Source organism: Pinus tabuliformis, chromosome Q (assembly GCF_031772625.1).
Source record: "Pinus tabuliformis cultivar Carrire ecotype Pingquan chromosome Q, CPIR1, whole genome shotgun sequence".
Lineage (NCBI taxonomy): Eukaryota > Viridiplantae > Streptophyta > Pinopsida > Pinales > Pinaceae > Pinus > Pinus tabuliformis.
In genome coordinates this window covers 1,038,169,818-1,038,182,337 of record NC_142296.1, presented here as the reverse complement: position 1 = coordinate 1,038,182,337, position 12,520 = coordinate 1,038,169,818, and the positions used below count along the sequence as shown (strand labels likewise).

The following is a 12,520-nucleotide window of genomic DNA, read 5'->3' as shown; positions in this document are numbered from 1 at the left end:
TGCTACACCTGAAACTGGGGGGTCAATAGAATGTATTTGACTTGCAAGTTGTGTGGAAAACATATGTCAGGAGGCATCAACAGATTAAAATTCCATTTGGGGCAAATTCTGGGGCAAAATGCTGAACTTTGCAAAAAAGAAACTCCAAAAATCATCTGACGGGCCATTCAATCATTGATGGATAAAGAGGAGGGAAAAGACACCAGGGCAGCAATAACAAAACAACTTGTAGGGGGCTCAAGAGTGGGGGGAATTGAGAGTGGCAGTGCTTCTACAGCAGCATCACCTTCCTCACCCATGGGTACTCATCCTTCTATCTCATCTTTTTTTGTTCCTAGAACAATCGCTGGTTCACAACCTGGGATCAAATCATCAATGAAAAAAAAGGAAAAGGCAGTAGGTGTCTTCTATGGAGTGATGTTCCTTTCAGCACTGCCAAGACAAACCCATTCTACCAGCCTATGTTTGAAGTTGTTGTCGTCGTTGGCCCGGGGTACAAAGCCCCCACCTTTGCAGAATTGAGAGGACCTCTTTTTCAAGATGAAAAGACTAAGTGCACTGCTAGATTGGCAAAGTTTATGGCATCATGGGAGCACATTGGATGCACAATCATGTCAGAGGGTTAGATTGACCAGAAGGGTAGGACCCTTCTTAACTTCTTGGTTAGTTGTCCCAAGGGGACAATGTTTATGAAATCTGTCGATGCATCTACACACATTAAAGATGCACGTAGATTATGTGAGTTGTTGGACCTCTTCATTTAGGTAGTAGGGCCAAGCAATGTTGTCAAAGTCATAACGGACAACGCTGCAAATTATGTTCCAGCTGGCAAGATGCTTATGGAGAGGTATCCTAACTTGTTTTGGACACCTTGTGCTGCTCATTGCATTGACTTGATGTTGGAGGATATAGGTAAGATTCCTACTGTGAGGGATATTGTTGAATCATCCAAGAGCATAACAAAATTTATATATAATCATTCATCTGTGCTTAGCTTGATGAGAAGATTCACCAACAGCAAAGAGTTGGTGCGGGCTACCATTACACGATTTGCCACTACTTTCATATCTCTTCAGTCTCTGTTGAATTCTATGTGGGAGGTGAAGAGCATGTTTCTCTCAGCGGATTGGCGTTCTTTAGCTATTAGCCGCAAACCGGAGGGAGAGGGTATATGCAGACTAGTTTCATATGATCAGAGCTTTTGGGCAAGAGTAGAGGAGGGTGTGTGCCATTTCAGAACCTTTGGTAAAGGTTCTTTAGTTGGTTGATGGAGACAAGCCCGCAATGGGCTACTTGTATGAGGCCATGGATAGGGCCAAAGAAGCCATTCGTGCTTATTATGCAGATAAGGGAGACAAGGGGTTAGAGAAACAACAGGTCATATGGAGAGTGATTGATCAGCGATGGAACAATACCCTCCATCGCCACCAATCTAGGTTTAAATAACATCACTTGTTTCAGCGATTGTTGTTTAGACCCCCCAGATACTTGAGGAGTACGTCAGGGTTCTTTGGTGAGATACCCAATGTTATGGCCATCTTTCTAAACTCTGCAGTGTACTCATGTATGAAATTTGGGTAGCTCAGAAGCTAACTCACCTGACACAAGGACACAGGACACGCAAGACACGAAATTATGAGAGTCTGACATGGGACACGAAGACCCCTCAGAACAAAACATGTAGGACACATATATATATATATATATATATATATATATATATATATATATATTAAAAAATTTAATGGGTACATCATATTACGATATTAGATTATACAAATTAGCATGATGATACAAGTAAAAAATTCAATCATAGATTCATACATGCACATTGTAAGTTTGTAATATTATGCATACAAACATGATTCATCAGTTATACGAGTTTACAACTAGAAGTTAACCATAAACACAAGAAATTAACCATAAACTACAATTTTCTCATTAAGCCATCAAAATCAAAATGTATTACATAAGTAATGAGTCCTGAGGACTCTTGACTAGGAATGCCAATGGAAGATAGCAAATACAAAACAAGGTAGACACTAAAACTCGGAACTATAGAATAGGAAGGAAGAATCATATAAGCTGCATCTAGCAGGCTATCGGCTATGCCTATAGCTCATCATCAAAATCAGCATCAGTACCACCACTGCTCTCTTTTGCATCCTCCTCCTCTGTATCTTATGTAATCTCTCCATCTATTGGTGTGGAGGATGACCCCTCAAGACTATCATTATCATCAAAAGTGACAGGCACTAGCACTGGGTCATTAATATCCAAGTTGGCCAATGCCAACTCAACACTCTTATCCAAACCCATATCATCAGGAAACACATCCCACATTTTTGTCTTTCCCTTCAACCACTACTCCCTCTGATTCTAAATGGTATGCACATACACCATTGTCTCTAGCCTGGAATCACCTCCAAAACACACCTATCTCCTTTGTTGTCACTCCCACAATCCCACAACTCCAAAACCACGATTGCAAATGAGCAACAACAACACAATTCTATCTTTTACCAAGCCCACGGGTCGTGTTTTGGCAGACACATGTCTGAAAATCACGATTTTTCGTCGGCACAAATCAAATTCCTATAGGACACAAATCCCAACTCTGTGACACATTCTAGATTTAAATAGCACATGTGTACGTTGAGAATTGTGTCTGACACGATGGATTCGTGACGTGTGGGGTATCGAATCTAGCGACTTAGATTAGAAGGTATTTCTAAATAGAGAAAACCCACAAAAAGGAGGCTTTAGGCAACATACCCAAGTGTTGGAGTTTTGGACCTAAAGCAGTGGGCTTGGAACCCAAGGTAATTAACATTTTATTATAATTTGTGATTCAGTGGTGAAGTGAGTGTTTCTTGAAGGACAAAGAAGACCCCCAACGCACTCACACAAGAGCTATAAATATAGACCAAAGGCGAGGCCTAATCACAAGTGTGATGGACTACATTTGTGGAGAAGATCAAGCCTAGAAGCGCTGCATCCTACAGAAGAAGGTTGATTTTAGCAAGTCTATGAGGAGAAGGTCAAGTAGATTGTTCTATGATTCAGCAAAGGTTGGTTTAATGTGTCTATTGGTCTGATAAAGAGGTATAAGCCCTAGAAGAGGGTTAGACAATGTCTTGGTTAGGTCGTGAAAGGAAAGAACCATCTGTAGGCCTAAATAGGGATTCTGAGAGGCTCGGCAAAGCTAACAATGGCATCCAAAAGTTGGTTGAGAGTCTATCCGTGCGCAATATGGCTCTGACGGACTATTAGAGAGGCTAAAGTTTATTTGAGGAAGGGTCGAGAAGCTTCAGGAATTGAGAACATGGTAGACGATGGTGTTATAGGGCCTCCAAAAGGTGGGTCATTGAACCTACAGGGTTTGCTAGGGCACAACAAGCAGTCTAAGCCCTAGATCTGTGGTAGAGAGGGTTATAGACTAGGCTAAGAGTCTCAAAGCTGAAGGAGGGTTGGACAATGGTTTGGTAGCCCTGGTTAGGGTAAGTCGTGGCAGTACAAGTGCCAAGTAAGGCTAGTCAGGACTATTAGGAGGAAGGCTGAGACCTACACTAGTAGAAAAGGGTTGTTTGAAGGCTACACGGAGCAATGCGAGGATAGATCGGGAAACTACAAGATTGTTGTAGCTAGTCAAGTTGAAAAAGGGGCAGGTTATGGCTACTGGAGGCAGACCAATAGTAGAAAAGAAGTTTGTAGCAACAAAGGAAGAGTGTTATAGCAAGGTACAACAAGACATGTGTGAGAATTGAAGGCTAATGGCACAGTGCAGGTGATTGAAGTTCATGCTAGTCATTTTTGTAAGCAAAGGACAACAATTTCTATTTGTATTTGGACAGGTCAGGTCAGGACCTAATGGACTAGGCCTCAGTCGTAGTTATATCTAGTAGAAGGATAGACTTGTATATTGTGTATTATGTCATTGTATCAGGGTTTGTAAAGGGCCATGATCCCTGGTACGGGAGCCCTAACCTTTTCTTGTTGATGGATTAATAAGGAACATGATTTAGGCCAAAAATCTTGTTGTACTGTGATTGATTTCACTGTTGTTGTATTTCGTTGTACAAAATTGTTTAAAGTTGGGCATCTCTAGTGTATTTATTTGCTTGGCTAAGTCATAGATCAGACCAAGGGTTCACAGAAATTTCAACATGGTATCATAGCTACTTTGAAGGGCAGCTAGATTAGAGTATGCACAAGTGTCAGTTCTAGGAGGGAGTTGTGAGACTATTGTATGAAAAAGCAATGTTGCCAACTCACAGTTAGCTAAACATGGAGCAAAAGGTTCAGCAGCGAACAAGAAGAGGTGGTTTGACCAGTTTGGTGACGAGGCAAGATGGAAGTTCTGCTGGATTGGTGGAGAACTGGATGCACAACAATATGTTTTGTGGCAAGCTACTAATGATGGACTTTCGTTGACTTTGTCTACGTTTATTGAGACAGCTCAATTACCTTGGAAGGGAGTGCTTTCATATGGATGAGATAGCTTCATGTGGATGGCAGGTTGATCGCGAGATAGTATCTTCATTGGAGCCATGTGCATATGAGGTGTTTGACCTAAGAGGATGAGGACACTTGCAAAGTTGAGTTGTGGTGTAGAGTGTCTAGGCCCAATGTTCAACCACAACTCGGGATTGGCCTTAAAAGGACACAAGTTCAATTACAGCACTTTCCGGAAGGGAAAGCAAAGTGAGCAAAGAGGAGGTTGAGTAGGCTAAGAGGGAGACTGGCTTTAGAGGAAGGTTGCGAAGGAAAGTCAACTACCCAGTGGAAGTCTAACCTTCAGATTCAAGCGAGACAGTGAAGTTTACAGACCATGCAAAGGCAATCACAAACCATACTAGGACAGTCATGGTGGTGCAATGAAATTCATAGCCCATGCGAGGACAGTTATGGCGCACACAGGTAAATTCATGGTACATGAGACTACAGTCATGCACCATGCAAGGCAACTCATGATCATGCACAAAGAAGTTGTGGCACATGCAAGGACATTCATGGCCATGTAAGAAAAAGTCATGGAGCTGGAGATTTAAAGGAGTATTGTATCTTCGAAGAACCAGGTCTTCTAGAAGGACATGGATGCAGATTAGATTCAAAGGCAAGGCCACTTCAACGTAGTGCTGGAAATACCTTCCTCACTAGGAGGGAGTGTTGAAATTTGGGTATCTTGGAAGGCATTTCCGAGTAAAGAAAAACCACAAAAAAATACCCATGTGCTGGGGTTAAGGACCCAAAAAAGTGGGCTTGGAAACCAAGGCAATTAATATTTTAATCTAATTTGTGTTCAAGGGCTCAGAAACACAGAGAAACCCTGGGCAAGCAGGTTACAGGACATAAAAAAATTAAGTTCGAGACCAAGCAGTAGCTGTGGCAAAAAAAATCCCTTGGCAAGCAGGTTACAGTACATAAAATTTGTTTAAGTTCAATTGGATGCAGACCAACTGGCACAGAAAGGTGAGCAGGTTACTGATCGAAAATAAAATTGCACAGATTCATGTTATCAGGCTAAGTCTGCACATAAGTTGTGGATCTGGGTTGCAGGTCTAGTTGTGCATCCACAAATAGCACAGGAGTTGCAAATAGCACAGGAGTTCTGAATCTGGATTATCGGTTACAACATACAAGTCAAGGTTAAAATATCACAACTCTTCAAATGGAGAAGCGGAAGAGGAGCTACGCTATTTATTTTATCTGTTAGACATATAAAAGTATTCATCCGACATAGAAAAGTGTGTTATAGATTTAATATATTATATATGTTAAAATTAATATAATTTATAATTATGAAAAAACTTATAAATTTACTAATATAATATATAATATTAATTATAAATATATATGAAAAATATGATATATAGTATAATTATAAATAATATATATATATATATATATATATATATATATATATATATATATATATTGAGACTTTCAAAATATGTATATGTATCATGGATGAATCTAATGGCGAACCTTATCCGAACTTCATAGATCAATTCGAATTCAAAACGAAGTTTGCTGTTACCAAACTTGAACTCAAACCTGAACCATGTGCCATTGGTTGAAAATAGAGGGAAAAAGCGAGAAAAAAACCATTGAAATTGGGAACCCCTTGTTCATCTTCTGTTGTTAAAAGCATTATTAGTATGTTTCCTGCTTCTAATAGTATTACACCTCCACCACCACATTCACATACTGAACCCCTTCCAAGTCATTTGTAGGTCTAATAAAATGATTTAGTGAAAAGAACTTCTAGTTTGCTTAGGTAAGGATTTTCAAAACCAATCCTTGTAATGAAGGGTTGAACAGTGTAAGTATTATGTTTCGAAGGACATCAGTCAGGTTTATTCTGGTTAAAATTCCCAAATTCCACTCCCCTGATCTCGCAGCATGTTTCTACTGTATACGAATATACTTTGGACCTGGCATTCAACTTAGATAAACAGACTTCAGGAATGATCTTTCATATACAATATCAATTTTCTCACATTTGGCAGATTACTGGTAGAAGGAAAACAAGGAGCATTCACATCTGTTAATTCCATTTGCTTCCTGAGAAATTTCATATAGATGTTAGAACATCATTAAAGTTGAAACAAAAGCTAAATTAGAAACCTTGTTATTTCTCGTAATCCCAAAAGATGTGGCTTGATATCGAAGAGTTTCACCACCGGCCATTGCATCTAACTGTTCTTCTGTCATGTTCTCTGTATATTGGACATTTGCCATTTGTTGGATTAGTTCCTGTGACAAAACCAGTAATAAGATTTTATCAATTTGGACTGCTGTGTGCAAAAACTAAACGATTTAAAGGCTATTGTTCCCCCAAAAATTAGCTATAAGACTTTTTTTTCCTTAGAAAATCACTCCCTAAGAAATGCCCAAGCACTTCCCCTCACTCCCTCACCTGTGACCTCACCTACATCACCAGAGATATCTCACATCTGTCTCATGACCACTTGAGCTAACCCTTGTGGCTAATTAATTACATGATTTAAGATAAAAATACAGCAATTCCGAAAGGCATTGTCCCATCAAACAACAACTAAATATATACCTGCAGGAGAACAAGCTCGATACCCTCTCCTCTCTTAAGTTGATTAACAAGATATTGGAAAAGGCCTCTCAACTCCATTGATGGATATTTCTTGCACCTGGAAAGAAAAACTGCAAACATCAATCTAACTTTAATTTTGTCCTTGTAGTATTAACACTCAATAATTCCAGATGTACCATACAACACAACATTATTGAGTGATGTCATATATTCTTTGACTGCCATATAACACAACAATATTTTTATTGCAGCTCACATGCAGAAAACCTGAAACTTATATTGTTAACTCCATAGAAATTTAAAAGAGCGTTTCCTAGCATATGCTCATGTCTATATACAAAACATAGAGCATACTAGTCAGGTATGAATATTGTTTCAATTAATCAGATTCAATGACTTTGTCTATGTTCAAGAGATGGATATATTGATGAATAAACATAGCATAAAATAGACCACTCATTTTGATCAGAAGAGTCCAATCACATCTATACCAGATTCAGCCCTTTGGGGTAACACACGTGCCCCAAACTGACACACAACCCCTGCCGTATGCAACTCTGTGAGTTTCCACCTGCTGAAAACATACCAAAGATGCCATATCACAAGTTGGTTGTGCTTCCAGATAATGCAAACACATCCAAATCGATAATTCATGCCCAACACAAGACCACAATAAGTAGGTCAAAGGGTCTCATAAGTACATCAAGTGTAAGAAGCGTAAGCATATTCTATGAGTGCAAAATCAATGGCTATTGCTACTCTATCCACGCAGGAAGAGCCAGGTACCTAGCTAAAAAATGTACAAAGAAGGTGCAGAAATAAAACCATGACAGGTATAAAGAGAATATGTCAAGGCCAGTTGGAACTAGAAGCCAAAAGAACAAATAAGGGGACAGAGAAGAATGCTCCTCAAACAAGCCACCAATCACCACAATGGGGAATATGCTGGCTATGTAATTCTTGGAGGAGCCCTAGATTGACGTGGTTTATCACAGAAAACATCCAAGGCCAAGGGGATGAACCTCTGAATCAAAGACTGCCTGCTCAAACAAGAGAGTAGTGCATTATCCAGAGAGAGTCCAGGCCTGGCACCTCCCAGCACTGCTCTGTCTATCAATATAGTAGGGTCTCTCGTCTGTTTCGGAAGAAGAACTCCTTTGAAGTCTCATGGACGCTGGTTGACCTGACAGGGGAGAAAGGTGATTGAAAAAAATCCCAAGGTCTCCACAATCTAGGATGTGTAGAGTGGTAAGGACCTAATTTATAATTTGCTACCCCAAACATATAGGGAAATCGAGAAGAAAGAGATGATCCTCTTGATAGTTTCTAATCAAGAGGCTTCTACAAGCCCTGTGATATATGTCCAATAACCCCCCTCATGAAAACTGGTAGGCATCTTTGGTCTGCATACTAAAAGAAAACAGAGACAGTGCCACTTGAGTCCCAGTAAAGGAAGTAAAATCTCCATCTGATCTCAAGATAACCTCTGAAGATGAGGTGCTCCTCCAACTCAATCTCCTACATGCAGCATACCTAAAAATTCTTATCAAGGCGGGGGTTGTGGCAATTAGTGTTTGGGAAAACATGTAGGCCTAACAAAAAGTGTGTCTCAACTAACAAAAGTGATTAAAATAAAAGACCATCTTATGACTTAGAACATCAAGGGTTGTGATTTATATGGCCTACATGTAAAACAGGTAGATATCCACTATGATCCCCTACTATAGTTCTTGTTTTGACAGTAGGTGACCTAGAGCGTTTAAGCAACAGATGAAAGGGGCAATGCAATTAGGAGAGGGATCTACCAAGTGCAGTAACCAGAAAGCCACCAAAAAGCAAGGCTGCATATGCGAAGGCTAGGATAGAGGAAGGTCATGTGTGTGTGCAATCCTAGGTTTACAAGGAGCCAAGTTTTCCAGTTTCTATTGCTATAAAAATTACGTATTTCTCTATGGGCCATTTTCCTTGTAAGGGAGCCCTTTTTTATTTTGAGAAATAAAGGCAAAAGATAGATTAGAGGGTTTATATCTTTTTGTTGTGTGTTTAATTTTCTACTTGTGCTTTCGTTGTCAATTTTATTGTTAGAAATTAGAATACTAGTCTATTTTAATTCAACAATTTCATAAAATAATTTACTAGGTTAAACAAATTCATGGGTCATAAAAAATTGCTTGGGATATAAATCAGATTTGGTATCAAGGAAATAAACATGGTATCAGAGAAATAAAACTCCGAGTGAAGTGCAGATCAGATATTTTACACACATTTACAGCAGATCAAATTTCCAATAGTAAAGTTTTCTTTGGTTGAGTATTTGATTTGGGAAGATGGCCACAGACAGGATGAGATTTGAAGACTGATTGGAGAGTGCATCAAATTATAGTCATTGGAAATAGAATAACATTGATATTGATGGAGAATGGCATTTGGGAGTTTGTTGAACAGAAACCCACCCCTCCTACTGATGCTGCTCAATTGATCCCTGTGAATTTTCCTTGAAATTCCAGCAACAGGAATTTATTATCCTAACTGATTAGCAGCTTGATTGTTTATGACAATTAACGAATAAATCACATTGCAATTCTTCACAAAATACATACTTTGTGGAAGTAAAATCAGGAACTGAAAAATAGATGCACACACATAAAAATCAACACAATAATTTTTGGAGTAATAGTCCCCGGAAAAACCTCAAAGGGGAAACCAGTGCAGCAGATGAAGGTTATATTTTATTATTATACAGCAAAATTTTGAGTACAATATCTAGATGCCCAACTAGCAATCCTCCAGCGAATATCTAACAAAGTATCTGGGAGAGAATTTGCCAAATCTGTAGATCAACTCCGCTCCTCTGGCCCTGCTCAAACCCCTCTCCAGCAACTCACACTCCCGAAATTCACACGCGTGGCCTAGAAAATTCAGACTGCCTGCAATTCGACTCTGAGCCATCTAGCCTCCCTCTGCCTCTAGAAGAAATTCGCTCTACCTCCCGGATGATCTCCCGGACCCCGGCAACTGAAACAACCTCTTTTCCGGCATCGACACTGGGGTTTCTGGCTTCTTGTGCTCGCTGTTGCGGCCCTCTCTACAGCTAATTCAACCTCCTCTCCCCTACCACCCTGGCAATGGAGAAATGCTAGAGTATTATCCTCAAGAATTTTCTTGCTACTCCATCTCTCTGATGCTCTCCCTCTGGCTTGAACTCTTCCCTTGTTGAATCTCTACAACTAGGTAGCTCGATCTACCTTTCTCTCCCTTTTGTAACTATGTCTATCTCCATCCCACAGATTTGTTCTTATAATCTTCGACCTCCTCTCCCCTACCACCCTGGCAATGGAGAAATGTTAGAGTATTATCCTCAAGAATTTTCTTGCTACTCCATCTCTCTGATGCTCTCCCTCTGGCTCGAACTCTTCCCTTGTTGAATCTCTACAACTAGGTAACTCGATCTGCCTTTCTCTCCCTTTTGTAACTATGTCTATCTCCATCCCACCGATTTGTTCTTATAATCTCTCCTTGGAGCATCAACAGCCAAGATCTAATAGTGATCAATGGCTAAGATCATCTTAGACTTGATCCATGCCATTTTCTGGAACTCTCTAGTGCATAAGTCGATATCATCAATTAGTTCCCATTAATTAATCAATTTTCTTAAGTTAGACTTAGGAAACTTTTAATTATTGATTAATTAACTTAGTTGAGTGGTCTCTAGGTGTTTTCTCCCAAAACCTTTTCTGGGTTTTGGAGATCTCATGCTCTTAGACACAAATCGAGACTAGAACACCGGTCTCATGCTACAAATACATCCAAAAACTAACAATACCTCATTTATTCAGAAAGAAAAATGTTAGGGAGATGTTGGAGGCCCTAATGAAACTACACCCAAGCAATAACCAAAACTTGAAGATGGTGTTGAGAGAGAAACTCAAAGGCACCCAGCTAACCAGATAATATATGTTAGTGTGTAATCCCACAAGCCCTCAACAAGTAGAATGAAACAATTTGGCCACAAAATTTGTCACAATATGTTTATTTACATCATGGACAACCACAATAGATGGCATCAATATAATTTCTCATTGACACCTTGGCACCTAGCAAATTTATCCTCCTATGATGCTTGGAATTCCTTGTTTAGTAGTTTCAAATTAGATCGCAACGATGTTAGAAAAACTCTACCGAGGAAAGGCGTTTTCTAAGGCATGGTGTCTTTCCTAGGTAAAAGTGTATAATGTGACCCCTTGACTTAAATTTGTGAGAAATAAAGTTAAAATGACTTTATGAGAATTAAAATCATGAAGTGACTTTTTGGTCTAATTAATGAAAAACGTGATGAGGGGATAAAGTGATTATATGAGTATTAAAGTCTAAGTGACTTAAATGGATCAATGAGATTATATCTCCACCCTTGATCTAATGGCTAAGAACAATCTCAGCCATTGGATCTTAGGGTTTCTTTATGTGAAGACAAAAGGTCAAGGAAGCAGAAGACACACCAATTCATCTCTTCATGAGTTTTGGAGAAAAGGAGGGAGCACAAGAGGAGTTGAGTTGAAGAGACAGGAAGTAGTCCATACAGTTGAGGAGAGATAGAGCAGTTCATATAGAAGCTAAGGGAAGGCACAAATCCCAAGGAGCTGGCACAAAAATCTAGGCAAGGTACAACATGAATTTCAAGGGTCTATTCAATATTTATTGCACAGCAGTCACTGTGAGTTTTGAGAGCTAGTACAACATATTTAATGTGCAGAACATACAACAGGTGGGCATGATTTTTAAGGGCAAACCGGGCATGAATTTCAAGGGCCATATAGCACAAATGTCTGAGCAAGCTAGGCACAATTTCCAAGACAGATTAGGTACAGAAATCAAGGAGCTGAGGCAGCACAAATTTCGAGGAAATATGGGCATTATTTCCAAGGGGGATAACTTTCAATTACTGTTGATTTGACTGTTGTGGTTGATTCTCAAAAGAAATAAAAATTCCTCCTCTCTCTCACTAGTTTTCCCTTGCAGGTTTTACCAAGGACTTTTGACCAAAAACAATTGTGTCTAACTTTTGTGTGCATGTTTGCGTTTTATCTCAACAAAAGTGAAAAAGTGAAGAAGTAGAAGTATATTTTGTGTGTTTCAATTTGTGAAAATATTCATGTTTATGACAGCATCATATTAAATGTGGGTTGGGCATTAAACATGATGGAATCACTAAACTTGAAAACAGGGTTGGTCTACACACCAAATTTCTACATGGTATCATAGCTAAGATGAGGAAAGTGCTAAGATAGTGAACAAAACAGCAAGCAAAACCAGCAGTATACACAGAGATAAGTATTGAGAGGGAGCAGTGTTTAACTTTGTTCACAGTTGGACTTTTCTGTTGGGTTGAGCAGGTCAAATAGCTACAGGTTTGAGGGTTGAAGACAGGCTGAATGGGGCTGAAAATTATAG

General features: G+C 39.4%; 1 protein-coding gene across 8 annotated transcripts in view; it reads right to left on the bottom strand.

Annotated features, from left to right (window-relative positions):
* The window catches only part of THO2, a 323,352-nt gene that overhangs the window by 132,342 nt on the left and 178,490 nt on the right, over positions 1-12,520 (bottom strand). For all 8 annotated transcript variants that reach the window (XR_016249455.1, XR_016249456.1, XR_016249457.1 and 5 more), the window contains 2 exons: positions 7,073-7,169; positions 6,631-6,759 (listed from right to left, as the gene is read on the bottom strand). Coding sequence is in view for 5 of the 8 variants with exons in the window: in XM_089385721.1 (XP_089241847.1) it covers positions 6,631-6,759; positions 7,073-7,169 (226 nt within the window). In the remaining 3 variants the exon portion in view is untranslated. The remainder of the gene's footprint in view (positions 1-6,630; positions 6,760-7,072; positions 7,170-12,520) is intronic.